This window comes from Sinohyriopsis cumingii, chromosome 12, assembly GCF_028554795.1.
Source record: "Sinohyriopsis cumingii isolate HCF-2022 chromosome 12, ASM2855479v2, whole genome shotgun sequence".
Lineage (NCBI taxonomy): Eukaryota > Metazoa > Mollusca > Bivalvia > Unionida > Unionidae > Sinohyriopsis > Sinohyriopsis cumingii.
Window position 1 is genome coordinate 96,860,126 of NC_142972.1, and position 21,923 is coordinate 96,882,048.

A 21,923-nucleotide genomic window follows, 5' to 3' on the forward strand; every position below is an offset into this window, starting at 1 on the left:
CCGCTATGCTGCTATATTTCACTTCAGATCATCATCATTGTAATTTAAGACCAGCTGGATATCATAAGAAGTCATCTTGTTAAATCCACAGGTCAATATGCCTATATATCCACGAGAGTTTCGATAACGAGATTTTGGAGATGTTTGTCATTTCTGACATAATGGAAGTCATATCGGATCTATTTTCGAAGACCCACTAGACATCAAGCCCTTTTTGATTTGATCATTCATGTAGGAGGCGTAGTGATACCAATATTATCCAGATGCATATTGAACGTTCGAGCATACTTTAAGCCAATTTATAAGGAAATAACAATAGAAAAACTAAAATGGCAAACAGAATAAACTGACATAATTTCAGAACCTCTCTTCTTATGTAACACACAGTGAATCTGTTATTCTTTCCTATTCTCATATTTTCAGAACTTTTATAATATTTCGTACTCGCATCCATTGTCTGTCCCAGTCTTATTTGCTGTTTTTGCATATTTCTAAATATTGCTAATAGTACATACATTATTGTGCTTTCTTTGTGGAGTGCCTTGTTTTATAGTGAATATTTGGTTAGTCGTTGTTAGTCTTTTATGTAAGTGGAACATAACTCTAACATTACTCAAATATTTTATAAGTAATGTTTTGACTGAAGAGTCTCTCGTCTTGAGCATATTTATACTTTCGCATTAGCTTATAGATAACTCCAAAATAATGTGGGAGTGTTTGCATGTGCATCTGTAAGTGAAATACATTTAGAAACTAAATATGAAGATTGACTGTTCCATCACTTTGTTTCAGAAGACTAAAACTATCTGGGTTCATGAACATTGGTACCCTTTGCAAATGAAACATATATATGTCAATCAGTGAGAAATAACATAATGCTAAAGAAAATTAGAACAACATATTAATATAAAATACATTACTACACCTATTATACATTTTGTTAAATTACATCGACTACGGAATATAATAATGAATAAAGGCTTTTAATAGAAAACTGCATCATACACATTAATTTTCGCTGTAAACTATATTGAGCAGTCCATTAACAAAAACATGTATAAAATAATGGTGAGATATATAGGATATGATTATTATGTAACGTACTAACTACAATCTTTTATTACATCTTAGTTTTAATGTTCATAAAGAAACAACATTTAAATAACATTATTAACATTTAGTCCAAGGTAACTAGGGATACAAATCTTAAAATAATATAAACCATGCAGAAGTAATATTTTCGTCATACCTTGTAAACTGTTTCGGTTTGTTATTGTTCTCTGTTTTCTGTTTTCGGTAATAATATTCGGTTAAACAACGAAATAATGCTACAAGATCTTTTATGCAACTGGTTCTGCCACTGTTTAGGCTATGAATTTGCTAAAATGGGTGCTCCAGAATGCAGTGTTTTTATTTGCGTCATCAATATGATTATTTTCCATTATTATGTTTTTCGCTTCGCATGAACCCAAAACCTAAAATAGCAGGTACCTATTTAAAAACAAATTGCCAAAACAAGCAGGGATTAAACACTGTGTTTGTGTTGATACTTAAATGTTTGCCTTATAATTCAATTGAAAGTTCTAGGTTTGATAAGCTGAGATTGAATGTATATTATGTTTACATTTTACTTATGTTTCGCTTTGCTCTTCCTTCAATGGGTCGATAAGTTTGATCTCCTGTAATTTACATTTTCTCCACTTGTCATCATCTGCAACATTGGGAACTTTCATATTCATGCCAGGTAATGGATCCAGATAAAATGCGAATGACATATGCGACCACATCCTTTTTGTCGGCACTCTATACCGTAGGACGGAAAATGGTCTCCATATATAATGATTAGTCCTGGATGTTATCCCAACAATGTCTTGCTTATAACAGCGAAGATTCTCGACCCTAACGTTCATAGTATACCATGTATACTCACTATGACCATCTTGCCTTGTTGCCACAATAGGATGTTGTTGAAACGTCGGATGTCCCTGAGGTGCTACAACTAGAGCATGCATTACTTCTCGTTTATAGCAATAGGTGCCAAGAACTCGAATTTCGGGATGACTTTGGGAGCATTCCCCATATGATCCCATGAGTTCGTCAAAATTGTATCTAATCATATTTGTCCCATACCTCGACCCATCTTTGTAAATATCGGCTAATTCATCGCCATCCAACAGAGTGCCCTGCAATCTGTTTATTTCGGTTTGAGGTATACAAACCGACCACCAGGAGAAGCGTGCAACCATATCATGTCCATCTTCATTGATTCCATACCTTTTTATGTTACCTTTAAACCCACCTGCTTGTATAATTGCATTTCTTGCTGTGTCTGTAACACTTTTCGTCAGTTGTGTGAAATATATGCTTTCTCCTCTAGCATCGCCCTGTTCGGGCTCCCAAATCTCTCGATAGTATATATCCTCGTTGCCACTAATACCATTACCTCGAATAGGTCCTGCAAATTCTTTCAAGGTAGGCAACAGTCGTCGGTTGTCTGAAAATCAAGAGTAATACTAAGAACATGACGAACGTCCTTGGCATAGCGGTAAGACCCCATTCATTCGTGCAAATGCACTCCAAGCCAATGCATGCTTGCAAAACTTAATTTAATTAATATACTTTGCTTACAAAGATAGCTTTTTCAGTAAACCTTTATACAGTTTATATAGAAGGGAATGTATTCACGAAGGTTTAATTTTTTATAAAAATGAATGAAGTGAATTTCTAAATAAAATATGTTGTCACAGGTACGCTACTTCTGATTCAGTTAGTAAGGTATAATAAGTTGACCTAGAGACACCGTCTGTATGTTCCGACGTTGTTTTTCTTATGAATGTTTAGAATATATCGTTTTTGGAGATGTTCTTTGAATTCATTTAATTTTAATAAAAGTATGATTTTGCAAATGTAATTTAAATTCTTATAATAAATAAAATGGTTATTAGAATTTTTCGATTATCTGATTTTACTAAGATGCCTTTCACAAAACCATCAGTACTACTGCTATATTTAAAATAATTATATGCTATTAATCACTGTATATTGTGTCTCTCCCTCATCTTCATTGTCAGACAACATGTGTATCTAATAAAACATCTTCAGTTGAACCTATGATTTACGAATTCCCAGACGGTGACGTAAATAAAAACTCCTCATGGTCTGAGTGTGTACTGGAAGCGGTCTCTGACGAAGCCAGGTATCACAGAAGCACGAGGGGCATGCGATTAGTGAATGGGTACACTCTAAGGACAATGGAATTACCATTACCAAACCCCTAGGACGCTCTAAGGACAATAACAATTTAACATGGGGAATACTGAGTCACTATACAGACAATGGGAATTACCATTACAAACTCCCTTTGGCCATTTTATAGACAATGGGGACAAAATGTTAAAAGGGGTATGTAAAAAATAGGGACCATAGGAATTTAACATAGGTTGGGCCTGTTTAAGGACAATGGAAAATCTAGCCAAGAAGTTGCTGGGTCACTTTAGGGACAATGGGAATATAACATGGGAATTTTATATCTAAAAAAGACAATGGGAATCCAACATATGTTGGGCCTGTATAAGAACACGGGGAATTGAATGGATTGGGTCTGTGTTGGGACAAGGGAATGATGAACATAAGTTGGGTATGTACACGAACAAGGGATATTGAATGGATTGAGTCTGTATATGGACAAGGGGAATTGAACATAGAGATGTATAGTGACAATGGATTGTGACTGTATAGGAACACGTTGGATTGACCATAGGGATGTAGAGTGCCAATTGATTGGGACTGTCTAACGACAATATGTATTTAACATGGGAAAATATTGATCCTCTATAGCAACAAAAATATGTTGGGCCTGTAGTAAATGACCTTATATCTGCTGTGGATAGCGGAATGATTACAATCCTCACCCTCCTTGACTTGCACCACATTTAGAGATTACATCACCTGCCTCTGGAAAGTTCGTATTATGCTGGTTTTAGCTTTGTATTACTATACAATATGAATTGTTCAATATAGTGTTTCTTATATTGTTTAAGGTTATTTTGAATTTGTGTAAATTTAGAATATTAAGCTTTGTTTTTTTTCAGAAATCATTTGCTACCAACTTCATGCTACAAATACTTTATTTAGAAATAGAATACCTTCGAAATTACAGGAAATAGTAGTCTAGTTTAGAAATAGGATTCAATAAAAAAATATTGAAAAACCTTGGTATTCATTTGAAATAACTAACTCTTGAGAATTTTTGAACTATTGACAATTTATTTGGTTTTAAATTTTGAAATGCTAAAATTATATAATTGTGTGAACATGGTTAGGTGTAATTAATGTACAATTTTAGTATATATTTTAAATGAATTGTGCGTAATTTGTCTTCTATATTTAGAGTAGTTTTATTAAATGTTAATAAAGCATTGCTGCCATAGACTTAGATCTCGAGTTCGTGTTTTCCAGTTCGAACCCAATATCTCTTCCCAGATATTAGCGATGTAATACCTGCATCGCTAGAATGACACCGCCGCTTGAAGAAACCAGAATGATATCGTTCGACCTCTCTTTATATCTTCGATCACAACAACAAGGGAAGAATCATATCATTCCCATTTTCATTCAGTCATGTAATATATATATATATATATATATATATATATATATATATATATATATATATATATATATATACTGTACTAACTTCATGCAAAACGCACAACCCAACATCATAAAAAGTAAGCTCTATGTATACTTTCACTGACCATATCCCAGAGAAGCTCTCTCACAAACCCATGTTGATATTGCCGATAGTCATGTCCACGTAGACAGAGGTGAGATGTCAGTAACCAGTACAACCGAGCGCTCTAGATCACATGGTTTGGACGTTCTCAAAAAATAAGTATTAAGATTTTCGAACTCTATCGAAATTCTTCATTACACACAGTCTTTCATGATTCTGAGAATGGTAGAAACCTAAATATTATATTATTGTAATGACCAAGAAGAAATAAAAATGCATAAATAGATGTTAAGGAAAATAAAATAAAACAGGAAGCAATGAATCATTTTGGAAGTGGACACTGACACCGTTAAATCGGGCCGAGTACAATTTTTGCCATAGTAACATGACGCCCGGCCTGTATGTAATATTTCGCTTTTGGCGAAGGCGGGCTCTAGATATACAAACTCAGATTTTTGTAATTTGCCCACTAATTGTCCTGCATCGGAAGGATAATCTGCTATCACGGCAGTGATATCACAACTTCAAATCACCATAACCAACTGTAACAGTTGAAAAGTCGTTCTCTCTCGCATTAATGCGTGCCAGATTCAAGTTCGGATAGACATTAAGGGCGTATTTTGAAATGCTGAGAGAAATCATAAACATTAATAACCTGAGGAATGAACCTAAGAACATCACAACAACATACCATCCTTCTGTAGTAACCAACGAATTACCAGTAGCAGGTCATATAATGTGACTGTTTCTAAATACTTTAGGTACAACTATTCCGGTTTTTTGTCTAATTTTGCTAAGAAATCAATCCCATGTGGCTGCAATACCATCGATGTATGGTATTGTAATGTATTTTGATGGATCAACTGTCAGGCATTCGGGAAATATCTCGAAGAACATTTAAACAGCTCTGTAAAATGGCGCGATTCATCACAGCTCTGTTTCTATTGTATGACGGACACAGATCAAAACTATCTTTAACAATCATTGATTGTGTAGAAACGTATAACAGTATTCTCTATCTCTTAACGCCATACACAGGTCATGTTCCACATCAACTCCACGTGGGAATGTTATTATGAATCATTTCAGATGATATACAATAACAAAATATTCAAGAAATGCCAGGGTAAAAAATGGCAGAATGAATATAAGGTTATAGACATGTTTCACGTGTCCACATAAATGATTCAAAAACAGAGATATTTTATCTTGTCGAGCTAGTTTAAAATGTTATTCATTCAAACGTATTGTTTATTTTATGCCAATGAAACTAAGCACACACATACTAGCACACAAACACCCAAACACAAAATGAAAACAATATGCTGATTTGTATTAAGGCAACCAATTGTTATATACGCCATTGTTACCCTTGTGTCACCGATTCTAAACCGATAATGTTATAAGCAAGGCAAGCAAACGTAATACTCATGAATAGGCTCTAAAGGAACAGATGCATGTGACCATACGGAGTTTCAAGTTTTGACGAGAAGAGCATGCATAACAATGGATCAAATTGTAAATGGACTCTGTAAAAGTTGCATCATTTAAAATTTATCCCGCGATGTTCTGTTGTACAAATCTGATACAGCGAGGATATATAACACCATGGTACACATATTGTCTCCACAATATTAAACTGTACAAAAGTAATGGCAATTCGATTAAGTTTGTCTTAGAATCACTACTCTCCTACGCTAAAATTGCTGGCAAAATGACTAATAACTTGTAGATTTCTGTATCAGCTCTCAACGAAATAACCATATTATTTTGCGTTAATAGTGAACAACTCACACCTTCGAAAGCAATGTCGTTCATATAGTATTTTATACATTGCCTAGTGAGACTGATACCTGCAAAATATATTGTCATATAGAAGGCCCCCTCCGCATATAATCAATACAGGTAATATGAATAAATGCTACGCAGTTTTCGAATCATATAAAGACGACTTATACAAGTTTGATAAATCCGTCACGATTCCCAAAATGTAAGTTGCCTTAAATATCCTGTGCTTCCCCGTAAAAGTCATGTTATAAAGAAATCCACCAATTGCTGCAGAGAAACAAATATAATAAATCTAGGTAGCTGCTAGGTTACCTTGCCTGGATTATTGTGTTCTTGCAAACTATTGATGTATGGACCATTATAGCATGCTTTGACTTATTTTGGGGTGTGTATAACGAGTTCGTGTTTTATCCCAATCCAATCAAGGCAGTTAAATCAAATAACAGGCAAGCATGTATACAGACCAATTTATGACGGTAAAACTCCGATGTGTGCAAGCATGTCTTTCCGTTTATTTATGTGAAATATATATCGAGCAATTGCAGCTGATGCTTTTCCAGCTATAACCATCCCTCAAAATACAGTCAGCATAATAGTCAATATTAATACATACGGCTCTTAAGGCAGATCTGGTTCTGAGATAATGATTGGTTTATATATATATATATATATATATATATATATATATATATATATATATATATATATATATATATATATATATATATATATATATATATATATATATATATATATATCCGTGTGTGTGTGTGAGAGAGAGAGTGTGGTATGTAAGCTGTATCAATGAAATACCACGCGATGTATAATTTTTCATTAAAAGGAGACGAGGCTTGCCGAATTTACTCTTAATAAAAAATGTATATAACAAGTGGTATATCAATGAACCAGCGTACCAATTTTGCATCTACTTTATTCTTATCACATACAAATACACATATTTGACTTTAAAAGGAATTAAGATATGTTCCTGGCAACTGTGAATTGACCGAGTGTATAAACTCATCACATCCCTACGAGTGTGTCCACTACAAAAAGTAGTTCTGTGCCTTTACGTGTTTTTCACAATAACATTTGCAAATTGATAAATTTGTTGTTTTTGTTTTAAGTTTTAATTTTATTCGCATTGGTTGAATCAATATAAGACACATATGATTTAAACATCAAATCTTGTTATTATGGAGAAGGTAGAGCACTACTAACACAGTTTAATGTACACACTTAACGCCTCTGCTTTCAGGTACTGGTGTATGGAATTTAGGTTGGAATATTAACTAAGCACAATGTGGAACCAGCAAGAGGTAAGTAAAACATTGTATTATAATTAGCGTTGATCTAAGTTAGTATTCTGCTTTAATTAACATTACTTCTGACCATACAATTATCCCTCCCTCCCCCTCTCTCTATCTCTTTTTCCTTTGGCCGGTTTTACTTTACGAGGATTCATAGGTTCAGAGACGTCGTCGTCTGACACAAGCGAAAATCCCCAAAGGTCGTTTTTTCATGGGTTTGTGCCATTGTCTTTATACCATTGCCTAAAGAGAGAGCGAGAGAACGTGTGTATGAGAGAGGGGGAGAGAGGTGATTTCGGCTTGAACTTTTTCATAATTAATTAATAATAACAATCGATATTTAGGACATTATAATATATTTCAGAAACCACAGAACAAAATTAAATACGATACAGTATTCGTTCCTCGTTACCGTCAAATTTAACTTACAGTGTCGACCGACTATTGCAACCATGTATCATTGATATTTAGAACACTGTATATAGATCCCTAGTAAAGTGTAAACATACCGTTAAGACTAACCGTATTCTTGTAGGTTACTTGGAGCAAGATCATTTGTAAGGTTTTCATTCAACCCAAATTCTTTTTCTCTCGTACTACATTTTTATACATGTCTAGCTCCTTATCTTAGATACGGGCAAGGGGAACGAAACAAAGAACGGATAATGCTGAAATGTGTAGGATTTTAAATTCATTTATAAAATTAGGACAATGAATACTTTATAAGAGTATTTTCATACGTCACTAATAGTTAATGAGTGGAACTTCATCACTCTTATATAGACCTGCAGCTGAAATAGTATATATTCGTATTATTGTGCCATTGGCGGATCACAATGTGATATACTAATAGTATTGGTATATAAATTTGCTTTATATCAACACTTTCAGTGCCATGCTATTTTAATATATGTACACTATATATATATATATATATATATATATATATATATATATATATATATATATATATATATATATATATTGAAACATTCCTACTCCTTTCCGCATCATCCTACAAATACCACCGCCACAGCCAGTACAACAACAACAACAACACAAATAACATCAATTAATGCTACTGCTGCTAATGGAACATCAACTACTACTACTTGTAATGCTGCTGTTGCTACCACTATATTCAAATCACCCGAAAGCACAGAAAGCACGTATTTTCAGATCCACTTATGCTGTTATTCATGCTTTTGTAGCTGATTCTCATAAAATACCAATATGCTAGTTTATACCATCTCTCCATACACGCACCAGTTTTTCAATGTTGTTGTTCATTCGTGCTGCTGCCACCAACACAACCACTGAAATGTCTAGCTGAATTATTAACAAACCCTACACTATTTGTAGAAGTCAAATACAGCAGCTAAAATAGTTATTTTTGATACTGCTTTTATACATTCAGTCACATTTCTAAGTGCCACCAGCGTCGTAAATACGATCAACAGTTTATTCTCGACTAAAATTCAATAGTTACAACGTATGAGCCATTGGTCCGTTCGCAAAGTAGGTATTGATCATCATATATCTTAGCTTTTAGGATGTTTTCATTATGCAGAACAGCTAATTACCAAGACATGTTATAGAAGTATCAATAGATCATACAAGTAGATACAAAGTGCAAGGAGAAAATGTGATGCTCGAAGAAAATGTAACAGTATTATGACTTCCTACATGAATCTTTAGAATGAATAAATACTTTTTTTCTATACAAGGTAAACATAGTCGCGCACAATGCCTAACAGGAATATGACTAAAATGAACTATTTTGGGAAAGGAAAACACAATATCTTGAGAATGTGTAATGTCACCTTTTGTAGCACAGATATGAATGTATAAAACAGTGAGTTCCGTTGGGATTAACCGTAATAATAAACCCTTAAAATGGCCTATCTGACGTCCAAGCCTGAATAAACTTCATAACGTCGGACTTTGTAGTCCAAGTCTGCATCAAATATATCATATACCGTTGGACCAAACCTGAATCTAATGCACTTCATTAGGTTACTGTTGGAAGTCCAAACGAAAATCAGATTCAGCTCAGAAATTTGGACTCTGTAGTCTATACATGTTTCAAATAAATGATCTGAAGTCCTATCCTAAATCATATACATCTCATAACGTTGTTCTCCGAAGTTTGTTATATTTGTGTTTGTAGGCACGACCCAACACACGTAAGTTGGGTTATATACTTCAGTATCAGGTGACTATGATAAATGTTAAACAGAGACTGACCAACTGGTTTATATAAGGCGCAAACATTCGTGCATATTAGTTACATTACTACCATATACAACACCTCCATCCCTTTAAAAGTTCACATTGCGGTTCACAAGTTAAACAATGTTTCCCCACTTAAGAATTATAAATATAACTATTCCATTTCTAGAAAATGCAGGTTGTCGCTAATGAATTGCCTTTGGCTGTTATAATAAAAGTAGGCCTGAATAGCAAATGTGAGATAATTATGCACTAATTACTTCCTGTTGGTGTCAACACATTTAATATGTCGTATGGTATGGTTTAGAAACTCTTCCATATATAGTTACATATTGTTTATTATCTGACCCACTGTAACATTGTAGACTTTGATCATTGTACACATGTGAACTATGAGACGAGAATGTATCATGCGTGTGTATAAACTGAGTAAATCAATGCTCTCCTCCCTTTTCGCCCCTACCTGAAATGTAGGTAAGAGGGTTTATTCTCCTGAACAGTATTGCTGAGTTTTCCACAATATATGACCGGGTGTATTGACATATTTTATAATGTTTGGGGTCCAGCTGCAAATCGTTTGTACTTTTGTAAAAAGTGTTGAGACCGTTTTGAAGTGATTTTAAGAAATGCATGTGTTTTCGCGAGCCATATGTTTTGTTATTTTTGTTTTTTCATTTGTGTTGCGCGATATTTTCTTCTTGTCGGAGAACCTTCTAATTAGCAGGTCCTGATATTATTTTGTTTCTGGAATTTGCGAAGAGTGGTTTTAGGTTTTCTTCTTAGAAGCAATAAATCGGGTTGTAATCATTGCTTAGACCATTGAACCTAGCAAAGAACTAGGCGTGTGTGTGATCACTTTGCACGCATATCACGTTACATTTATGTCCCACATACAGCAAAGTCCAAGCGTGAATTAGATGCATCTCATAACGTTGGACTATGAAGTCCAAGCCTGAATAAAACGCACCTCGTGGGATAACATATATGAGTAAGTATCAGAATAGTACAAAAGACCGAAATCAAACTTGACATAAAAATGCCGTGTAAAAGAAACGAGAACGTCTTGGCTGTTAAGTAATGTCTTGCGTGACAAAACTAATTGGATCATAATGTAAAACAGACTAATTGATTAATCTTGTATTGTGTTATAGATTACGTATGTGGTCCAATAAATTGTTTAAAATGTAACAGTTATGTTGTTGTTCATGATAAAACGTTTGATTGTCACGTTTATTCATATCTTGTTTCCCAGCTAAGCTCAAACGTAGGTTCCATATAATTGTACTATCGATTTTAAACGAGGTTTGCGCAGGTACCATATTCTGCACATCAGTAGAATAAAATGCATGTATCTAGTGATGTACAGGATATAAAAATAGATACCAATATATCTAACAGTTTATGAAAACTGTAAGACACATAATAGCGGTGAAGCGACAAAATGGCTCCAACTATCGTTATACCCAAACATAAAACTTTCCCAATGCATATTAGTATCAATTGATTTTTACTGACTCTGAAAAATGCCGTGCTGATGTGCTTTTCTTGACCTATTTGCAAGGTAGCAGTATTTTGAACTTTATGCAATAAGGCGTGGTGTTGCTAAGGGCTGTACAGTAAGTGACCTGTCAAATATTTGTTAGACTGAATAAGATACCTTTCGCAATGATGCACTAGTTTGTCTTCCATACGGAAAATATATATAACACCTATGCTGTGGCGATTACGTTTTAAGTAACTACAGTGTTACGAAGGTCTAGCAATAACGGCTGGCATCATCAGTGCTAATAATCTCAAAGTTAATGTTTAATGGTTTGAGATAATATTATATTGCCTAAAGTTTCTACCCTGCTATGAATGAAATGCTTATTTCGCCTCCCAAAGCACACAGTGCAGGTGCTAAGAATGCGTGTCTTGCCCCCTAAGCATAACTTGTGCAAGCTCTTGACAGTTACGTATCTTCTATATCCACGCTGGCGCTCGAGCAAGATTACAGTGAGGACATAGGTCACACAAATCCATTGTTGCTCACTGTGTTGAACGTGTAGCTTGATGGAGAGAGCAATTAGCTACTGATCACAATCGCTTGAGTTAGTCCTGTGTCCATGCAAGGTCATCAATATACAGGCCAGTATTTTCTGAGATATCACTGTGGTCAGGTAAGGACATTACAATCCAGTCCTGTAATTTCTGAGACATCAATGTTGGCAAACAAAGCAACTAACATCAAGACCTGAAGTGTCTGAGATATCATAGTCGAAATAAAGAGTACCACTAGTTCAGGTCATGGAAATCAAACTGCATCCACTTCTATACCAGCACATCCCTAACACCATGGCTTTAAACGACATATAAATATAAATAAAAGTTGGCAAATATTTGTATAGTTTCCTGCAGATAGAGGAACCACTTAATAACATTTTGAATGACATATTGAGCTACAAAATCGATTTTCTAAAGGACGAAGCAATGGATACGTACGGAAAACATCTTACTTAGCACAAGATAGAAACAATGATGTATTTTTAAAAAGATCCGAATAAAACATTCCACAACTAACAATTATGACTGTTTCGTGTTTTCTATTTTTTAAGATATATTCGTTTTACTTAAAATATGCCTTTCCTTTTGCGCATTGAGAGCAAAAATCCTTGACCCTTCAGATATTCTCTTACACAATCCTTTGGTAGGTTTTTTATGGTTACGTGCTAATTTTGGTAACAATTGCTTTTGAGAGATAACGACCCAATGACAAGTATCCACATATATCCTTACGAAGTAGTGTTGTTTTGTTTTGTTAATTATTTTGTTTTTTTTTGGGGGGGGTGGGGGGGGGGGGTGAAATAATAGTATGATGGGGCGTAACTAGGACTCCAATTTTTGTCTTTATTTCTGGGAGTTTATCACGTAAAAAGGGTCGAGCCTTAGCTGCTATTTATTGAAAGCGATTTATAACCACACCTTCACCATTACTTATTAAATAATTTATAAAAGCTGTAGAATTATATTATGGTCCAAATAATCAACATGTTTATCTCGAATATTATCTAAGTACAACATAAAACACGTCAGCAGACTTACAACATAAACATACGAAAAGAGAATGACACCAAAATCGGAATGGAATTGATTTATCAGTCCTCTCTCTCAGCTCCTCTTAACTTTTCACTGTGTAATTTAAAAAAAATACGTTATTTATTAAAATTCTTAAACGTCTTGGTTATATTTCCTTCTGTTACATTGTTGAATACAACATAGTAATTTGATCAGTTAAGGATATGATATCGTCCTGTTGCCCGGGTGTATGTACTTTCTAAATTGATGGATTCAAAGATGATACGGCGTAGTGTTGTCCTGGGCGATATGAAAATATTGCTTTTTTGAAGTCTGCATGTCCTATCTATATTATTGCAGTTAAAAACGATATGTGACAGTATTGTTCGACAATATGTGTCTTAGTAAAATTGCCTATATTGATACAATAAAGGACGATTATGAAACAGTGTTTCCTGGGCAATATGAATCTAACTGAGCAGAAGAGTGTGCGTTCTAAACTGATGCTGTTAAGGATGATATATTGTGATGTTTCTTGTGGTCATACGTGACTTTTGCTGAGTGGGAATGATAATATGGTCCAATATGCCAGTCGATGTACGTGCATATTAATGAGTGGGAGTGTTTGTGTCCTTTTTATACTGATGTCGCATGCTATGAAGGCACAAACTCTTATCGAGGGATATGTTTACATTTGGCGACATTTAGAAGCCACGAAACTCCGATCGATAGGCTGACTAATTGTTAGAAGTTACACATTTCTTACCATGTTATAAATTTATCTGATTAGTTACATAAGTACATGATTGCATAGGCTAAAATGATATAAATAAGGAACTAAAAAATGACAAGAAAACTAAGTGACTTAGCAAAAGACAGCTTCAAAAACAAACAAACGTAAGGATTGACGTATGAAAAGTCATATATACAGATTTATAGATTAATCAATATGTATTTCAAGTGAGATCAATTTGATTATTCCTTGTTAAAATATCAGTGTTAAAACGAATAATTAGAAAAAACCCCACTTAAACGTCGATTTCTTTTAAAATCAATATCATTTTGCATTCTTACAAATAATATTTTTAGAATGTTTGCCTGCATGAAACCTATATGGCTATTATGGAAAAATATGTTTGTTACCCACTCCAAACTATGAAAATATTATTGCAAGAATTTACAACTTTCCTACGTAAGGTTTTGCATTAACTAAACGTTTCTAGCGGATGATCCTACTGACTTGTGACAGGGAAGTTAAATCATGTAATAATAAAACAGGCACTTTTTTGTTAGACAACATCTGCTTCTTAACATAACTTAAACACAACACACTTTATAATAATGACACATATTCTGGATCAAAAATAAATGCAGATACGACATAAGATATATCGACGTACAGTTAATACCAATCACTCATTATTGTTTGCATATTATATACTCTAGAATATTTGCTTAGCCGTATACAATCTCAACACATACCTGCATATCTATATATTATTATAACCAACGGAAGGCTACATGAATATCTGATTATCAATCTAAAAAACGTTCAAAGACAGGCTTTGTGACTGACTGAATACTTTTCAAACATAGTGCTGGCTGTAGCATCATGTCCCACACAGCCACATTATCCAGACATTATCCAGACCCATGCCCGACCAGTCCTAACACTAACCTCTTAATGCTGAGCGCCAAACATGGCAGGCAGCTGCTTGTAACAACTGAACTACTTTTTCCTTACTCCAAGTAAATATATCCTACTCTGGCTAATTGTTCTGTGTAGGTCTTCCCAAATATTTAGGTTACTTTCCCTTCAACGTTTGGAATCGACTTTCAAGGTCACAACAGCCAGGCAAAGGCACAGGCAACGATTATTCTTCTTTGACAAGTTAATACGATGAGGTGGGGGTGATACCCGAAGCACTTTGGTCAGACATGAATGAGATTCGTAGGGTGGTATACTCGCTTATCTTGGACAATTTCATACCTTTTTGTCCAAATAGCGACTGATAAATTCGTGCGTTGGTAACCTCTATAATTGTGTGCGGCACTGATGTGGTTACGATAAAGTGTTGGTCCTCTCCTGACTGATAAACCTCCTTCGGCACAGCAAAGTTGGCCAGTAGAATAATCCAATGATTCAGCGTGAATTTCCTATCTATGTAGGCGGTGTGCAATCCACCTCGTTTGTCACTGTATTCGTAGTCATCATTTTTAAAACAGCCGCTACCGAAACTCAGTTTCTTTTTCCGGGGTGCTCGTCTGTCCATGTTCCTAAGAGGTCTCCTTCGATGGTAATGTGAGGATGATCAGGGCAATGGGTGTAGATTCAGCTGTTCATGTCAGGTACAGGACACGATTTCCTCACGTACAGTTTAATTCGAACGTTGGCTGTCACTTAGGCAGCAATAATTACATCTCCTAATTCGTCGGCCAGTAATACCCTGGTTCTACAATCTTCACGCACTACATCGACGCCTTTCATATATTTTGTTTTGTGATAAATCATCTGAGTGATACATCAAGCAAATGGAAGGCATGCGCCTTCCATATAAAATGTTAAACGTGTTTAAAGGGTCCACTTGGTTTTAACTTTCTACGAAACCACTTGGTATTTTTATTACTCTAATTTTAGGCGTCGTTGGTAAGTGTTTCATTACAAGGTTGTAATGGCCCTCGGTTAAGATTCATATGTCGGGCCTAGTTGACGTTACCAGATTGAGCATTTTGTGGAATAAGCATCCATTAAATTCCTGGACGATCTTGTGCGACTTCTAAGTCCCATGTATCCACCAAATATTGCTAATGTAATTTTTGCCTGGTACATTTCGGTCTTTTTGGATATATTTGTCTCACTTCGCGCACAAGTAATTTAGCCAGTGCTCAGCTTTGCTGGAGTATCGAGGTCTGATGAACAACGTAGTTTAAGGGCGAATGAGAGCTAGGGTTCATGATTCGGTTACTATAGATTATGGAGCATCCTTTGACGATGGTGTAGGCTTCCTTCAGAAGATCGAACCGTATGTGCTCCATAAACAGTTGTAGAAATTTTATACAGCAACATCGGACATCGTATATGTCCGATCGAGAGTACATTAACATTTCCTCCCAAAACCTATGGCGTATGAAGCGTGAGGGAGGTACAAAGCAAAGAAAGCGTTTAGTTGTTCGGTGAGCATATTGCCGGTGTCATAACAGTGGGAGACAGGCACATGCGGTAGGACGGTGTGTTGATTGGATTCGTAACTAGAAAGAGTGGAAAATATCATTTGGTAATTTCTGTCATTCCAAACGTTTTAGGCATTCGACTTAAAGGCATGTCTAAATAGCTCAAGTAATCTTTAAATTCTACTTGTCGCACTTTTATATAGAAGACTTTGGCTATGTTCAGGATGACCTTGGGACAATAGATTAGCATGTCAGAGTAAATTCATCTTTGTATCTTTATATCTAGAGAAATTGTTAGCCATGACAATCTGGATAAAGAGGGATGACTCGGTATCTTTCAATGTCATCTTGGTACCATATGTGGTCGAAAGATTCCAAGATCCATACGGCGAAATCGAAATATTTCTTCCCGTCCTCTAGGGTTATTGGATGCTCTTCTCTCATTGCGCCACATATAAATTAGGGACATGAATGCCTGTCTCTTGCATGCATTACACATTAAGCAAGATGAAATTCTCTTTCCTTTTTTCATCGTTCTATTTCGAGTTTTTTGCAATGTAGCATTTCTGTTCCAAGTCTTCAATTTGGTGACAAATATGAAATCGATTCTTACCTCAACAAACTTGGGATCTGGATTTGGCATGTACTATTTTGCTGTGAACCTTGCATTATAAGATCTGTTGGCAACACTTAGTGATGATTAAATTTCACTGACATGCTGAGCAGGCGACTCGAATTTATCCTTCGGAAATACAGGGTTTATAAAAACAACACCGATATTTCTCTCCGCAATGAGTGTGTAGCTCTTGACGTATAAACGCAAGGTCACATTTTTAACTATAATGATTGTATCTGATGAATAAATTGATAATGGTAATTGCACCAAAATGTTCTTCGAGATGATATACATGACTCTATTTTCCGTAAGGGAAATCGTGGAAATCTTGGCCACGAATAACATAGGTTGCGCATCAGCTGAGGGTGCAATTTCAACGTTAAGCATACATCCAATTCGTCTTGCAGACTGAATCAGCAAATGACTGCTTCGATTAACATAAAGAGGAGAGTTGTAATTTGCATTGTTTCATTTTGAATATCCGTATGCAGTTACCGGTATTCCTGTTTTATGCTTGCATCAGATGGATGCATTTCTCCTCGCTATGTGTTTTATTTTCAATTACTCAGTTTTGCAATTGACAATTGCATGTCCTATCTCTGATTTGTTGATTAATAAAATACTAGTAAAGTTTTCTATCCATAAAATTTCATTAATTTTAAATCAACGAGCCAAATTATTGGTACCGTTTCATCTTAATGGGGTCGTGCTTGTGTTTTGTCCTTTAGCTATGTGATGTCTTCTCAGATACGTTCATAATTACAGACACTGGATGAAACAATTGGAACTATGTGTGTATGTTAATGGGAAAATAGTGACGAATGTAAATACGTGTGTAGAGAAATATGATAAATGTGAAACTTCGAATAATGAGAGTTACGTCCTGTGCTGTCATTAAAATATCATGTTTGAATGAAGTACCTTAATTCCATCCATGTGTCTATCAGTCTCGTACGTAAGGTCATAATAAACCAGGTCCTAATTTGACGCGAGTATTGTAAGGTCTTTCATATTGGCAGTTTGTTTTCATTATTCATCAGAAAGTGTTCTGAAATAATAATCCCTTTTTAACATAATATTATTATGTGTATGATACTTAATCACACATTGTACACGTGTCTTGCACGTTCGACGCGGTGTCCAAATGAAATGGCGTGAAACATATTCGGATTAGATATGACTTTCTGGAACAAACATGTATCATTTACGTTATATACAAGCGTAAATGATTTTGATAAGTATATGTTTTTATTTATGTGACTGCGAATCATATTCTGATTTTTAAGAAACACGCTTGTTTCATGACTGAACTTTACATATTGTCTCAAGTCCACTAAATATTTTATTTTTCTTGAGCAAGAGTGATACATGTGTTTTTGCCCTCTCTGATAAATACCATGCCCAGGTATTGGCGTCCCAATCAAAGTGTCCATGCCTATTATACCAAGTGTGGATAGAAAATTGTATGACACCGTAAAAATACTTCCTGTTTTATAAATAGGCTCTCTAATGTCAGCAAGATGTTTTTCGCAGTAGCAATAACAGTGCAACTTAACCAAAGCACTTTAGTTACAGCTTGTAGACTGCAATGTCTACAACAGTTAACATACACATAGCATATTATACTGCTGAAAGGTTCAGGTCATTTAAATTGTGCGGTGGTAGCTGTGTTTTTCGTTTGAGCTGACTTTATTTCGTAACGTGTAAGCCTAATCAACCCACAGTTTCTAGATTTCAACTTACACAAATAGCAACACACATAACGTACATTCATCTATGTAAATGTACTGTAAGCTTAATTGCGGGTGGTTGAGGTGCTGCGATTTTATTTTGAGCTTAAATGTAATATTTACCTTGATTTAAAGAAAATTAGTATATTTTCCCAATGATTATGATGGACATGATATTATGTCATTATTCTATTAATCAGAGCATTTGATTTTTCAAGCTAATGACGATCGGGAATTAGAGATAAACGGATGAGGTCCCAGGTCAAGAACATTCAACTGTTGGTCCTTAATAGTTGTTGTATACAATGGTACATATCACTGTAGGTTCAAAAATGTGGCTTTTTACTGTGGTACAAGGTTGATCGTGGTTTCCGGCTCCGATATTATACAATCACCTAATATAATAACTTTTTTTAGCTAAATTACGACCTTTTCTATGACTGAAGACATCAAACCGATAGGAAACATAAAGCTATATCAAATCGCACGAGCTCGGTCCAATTTAAGGTATTAGTATGCTAGAACTGCAACTTTGAACAGGCAAAAAATTAATATTTTATCATTGACAGGATACATGAAACTAAACATCTGTGTAATGTTTAAGAAGGTGAAGAAGAAGAATATTATTATTATTATTATTATTATTATTAGTAGTAGTAGTAGTAGTAGTAGTAGTAGTGGTAGTAGTAGTATTAGTAGTAGCAGTAGTAGTAGTATTTAGATTTTAAGACATTTTTCGTAATCAGTACGAGGCATGGAGAGTTACAAGAACCATATGAACAGCGTGTCAGGTTAAAAAACTATGCGAACGGCATGTAGAGCTACAAGAACATTTTGATCGACAATAAGAGTAAGAAGATACATGTCATCGTCATGTGGAGTTACCTGAACAATATGAACTTCATGTTCATTATTTTATTTTAGGATCATTCCAACTGAAGCTAGAAGAAAATTGGTATACTTACATATCTTACCCTGTTAAAAAATTTGACTTACCAAAATCCTTCTTAGATTTACAAACGTCATTACACGTAATCCACAACTAGAATCATTAAAAAAAATATTAGAACGTTTTTAAACTTTAACTCAATCATGTTGTGTAATTAGTCAGTGATGAGCGTATTATGAAGTTAGTATTGTGTTAAAAAGACTTTTTTCAAACTATGATGATATTCTAGTGGAATTTCATGATTTTACCATAAAGCAGTTACATTGGTTGGGAGAGGACAATGTGACAGTGTTTGAACTTGTGGGTTTAATGCTATTTTTCAGCACATGATAGTTAGATATATAGTGAAGTATAACCGCAGAAGGAAGCACGTTAAGAAAGGAAGCTCATTTCAAGTTAGCTTACATGCTCACGATGGTCGGGCAGAGACTAAAAAGACTAAAACATACGTGGACAGAGTAACCTTAGCGGGTAAATGCGAGGGCCGTAAGCCACTTGCTCCACCCACCTTGAACATGTGATTCAGAGGTTAGAGAAAGATTTAATACAACTATTTACAAGATCGAAGTTGTCTTCAATAGCGAACACAATACAAAATTAATGTGCATTTGTGCCATTATAATCATACTAAAAATACGTTGACTAGCTCGGACTCTATCCAATTGTGAATGTGACTAAAACAAATGTGCATTTGTTGTAGTTTTAAAATCATATAAGGAAACTTTATACTTACAAATATTTATAAATCCCTTAAGATATGGTCTCATAAAAGATCTGGTGTTCATTTTAAAAATTTTTCAACATAATATCCAGCGCATTGTGTTTACCTCTAATATACCCAGAGAAAGGCCTATTGCTACAACACAAACACAATAGCAACAACATAATATTTCACTATACCTGGTTGATTGCTTATTGTTACACACTATAGTTACAAGGACTTTGCGATATATATCTAAAGACGTTTGGTGAGATAAGCGTACCGATATCATGCCTTTTGTTGCATGAAATTAGGGTATATACATAACAGTAATAGTAAAGAATAAACACGCGGCCATTTATTATAACACATTTCAGTGTTTGCACATTTGACTTCTAGCTTTTTCTTATAAAAATCATTAACCCAAGATACTGCATCATTTCTTTATTTTGTTATGTGTGTCAGGCTGAGCAGTACCAACATCTTGAGTGAAAGTCTGAGAAATATTGATATTTTGAGTAAAATTCTGATCAGTACTAATAATGTTATTGGAAGTCGGAGTAGTGCTAACGTGTTAAGTGGGCATCTATGCAGCACTAATAATTTGAGCAGTTTAATACATTCAGTGGACGTCAGAGTTGTACTAAAACGAAATAATGTACAGTACGAATACTTTAGGTGGACGTTTAAGCAGTAATAATATTTTGAGCTGACGACTGAGTAGCTCTAATGCTTTGAGTGGAATTGTTATTAGTATTAGAGTGGAAGTCTGAGTAGTGCTAATACTTTGAGTGTAAATCTGAGTAGTGTTAATAATTTCAATGGAAGTCTGGGTAGTGTTAATACTTTTCAGGGGAAGTCTGAGTAGTCCTCATAATTCGAGTGGAAGTCTGAGTAGTGTTAATACATTGGATGGAAGTCTGAGTAGTGAAAATACTTTAAGTGGTAGTCTGAGCAGTGCTAATGCTTTGAGTGGAATTATATGTAGTAATAAAGTGGAACTGAGTAGTATTAATACTTTAGAAGTACTAATACATTGAGAAGAAATCTGAGTAGTTCTAATTTTTTGAGCGGTAGTCTGTGCAGTACTAATACGCTGAGTATAACTCTGAGTAGTGTTAATAAGTTGGGTGGAAGTCTGATTAGGGCTAATACTTTGAATGGTAGTCTGAGTAGTCATAGGGTTTAAGTGGAAGTCTGAGTAGTGCTAATACTTTCAGTGGAAGTCTCAGTAGTGCTAATACTTTGAGTGGAAGTCTGAATAGTGTTAATAATTTCAGTGGAAGTCTGAGTAGGACTAACACCTTGAGTGGAAGTCTGAGTAGTCCTAATATTTTGAGTGGAAGTCTGAGTAGTGTTAATAATTTGGGTGGAAGTCTGAGTAGTGCTAATACCTTGAATGGTAGTCTGAGTAGTCCTAATGCTTTTAGTTGAATTCGAAGTAGTACTAGAGTGGAAGTCTGATTAGTATTAATACTTTAGTAGTACTAATACTTTGAGTAGAAGTCTGAGTATTTCTAATGCTTTGAGTGGTAGTCTGTGTAGTGCGAATTCCTTGATTGGAGGTCTGAGTAGTACTAATACTTTAAGTGGAAGTCTGAGTAGTTATAATGCTTTGAGTGGAAGTTTGAGTGGTAC

The 21,923-nt window shown here is 34.9% G+C and overlaps 1 protein-coding gene across 1 annotated transcript; it reads right to left on the reverse strand.

Annotated features, from left to right (window-relative positions):
* Window positions 1–1,030: 1,030 nt before the first annotated feature.
* On the reverse strand, window positions 1,031–20,373 carry LOC149787042 (uncharacterized). The gene is made up of 2 exons (XM_089978329.1): window positions 20,319–20,373; window positions 1,031–2,494 (listed from the first exon to the last, which is right to left on the reverse strand). Exons 1-2 carry the CDS (start codon window positions 20,368–20,370, stop codon window positions 1,632–1,634), a joined length of 915 nt encoding a protein of 304 aa, XP_089834455.1. The 5' UTR covers window positions 20,371–20,373; the 3' UTR covers window positions 1,031–1,631.
* Between the last annotated feature and the right edge of the window lie 1,550 nt (window positions 20,374–21,923).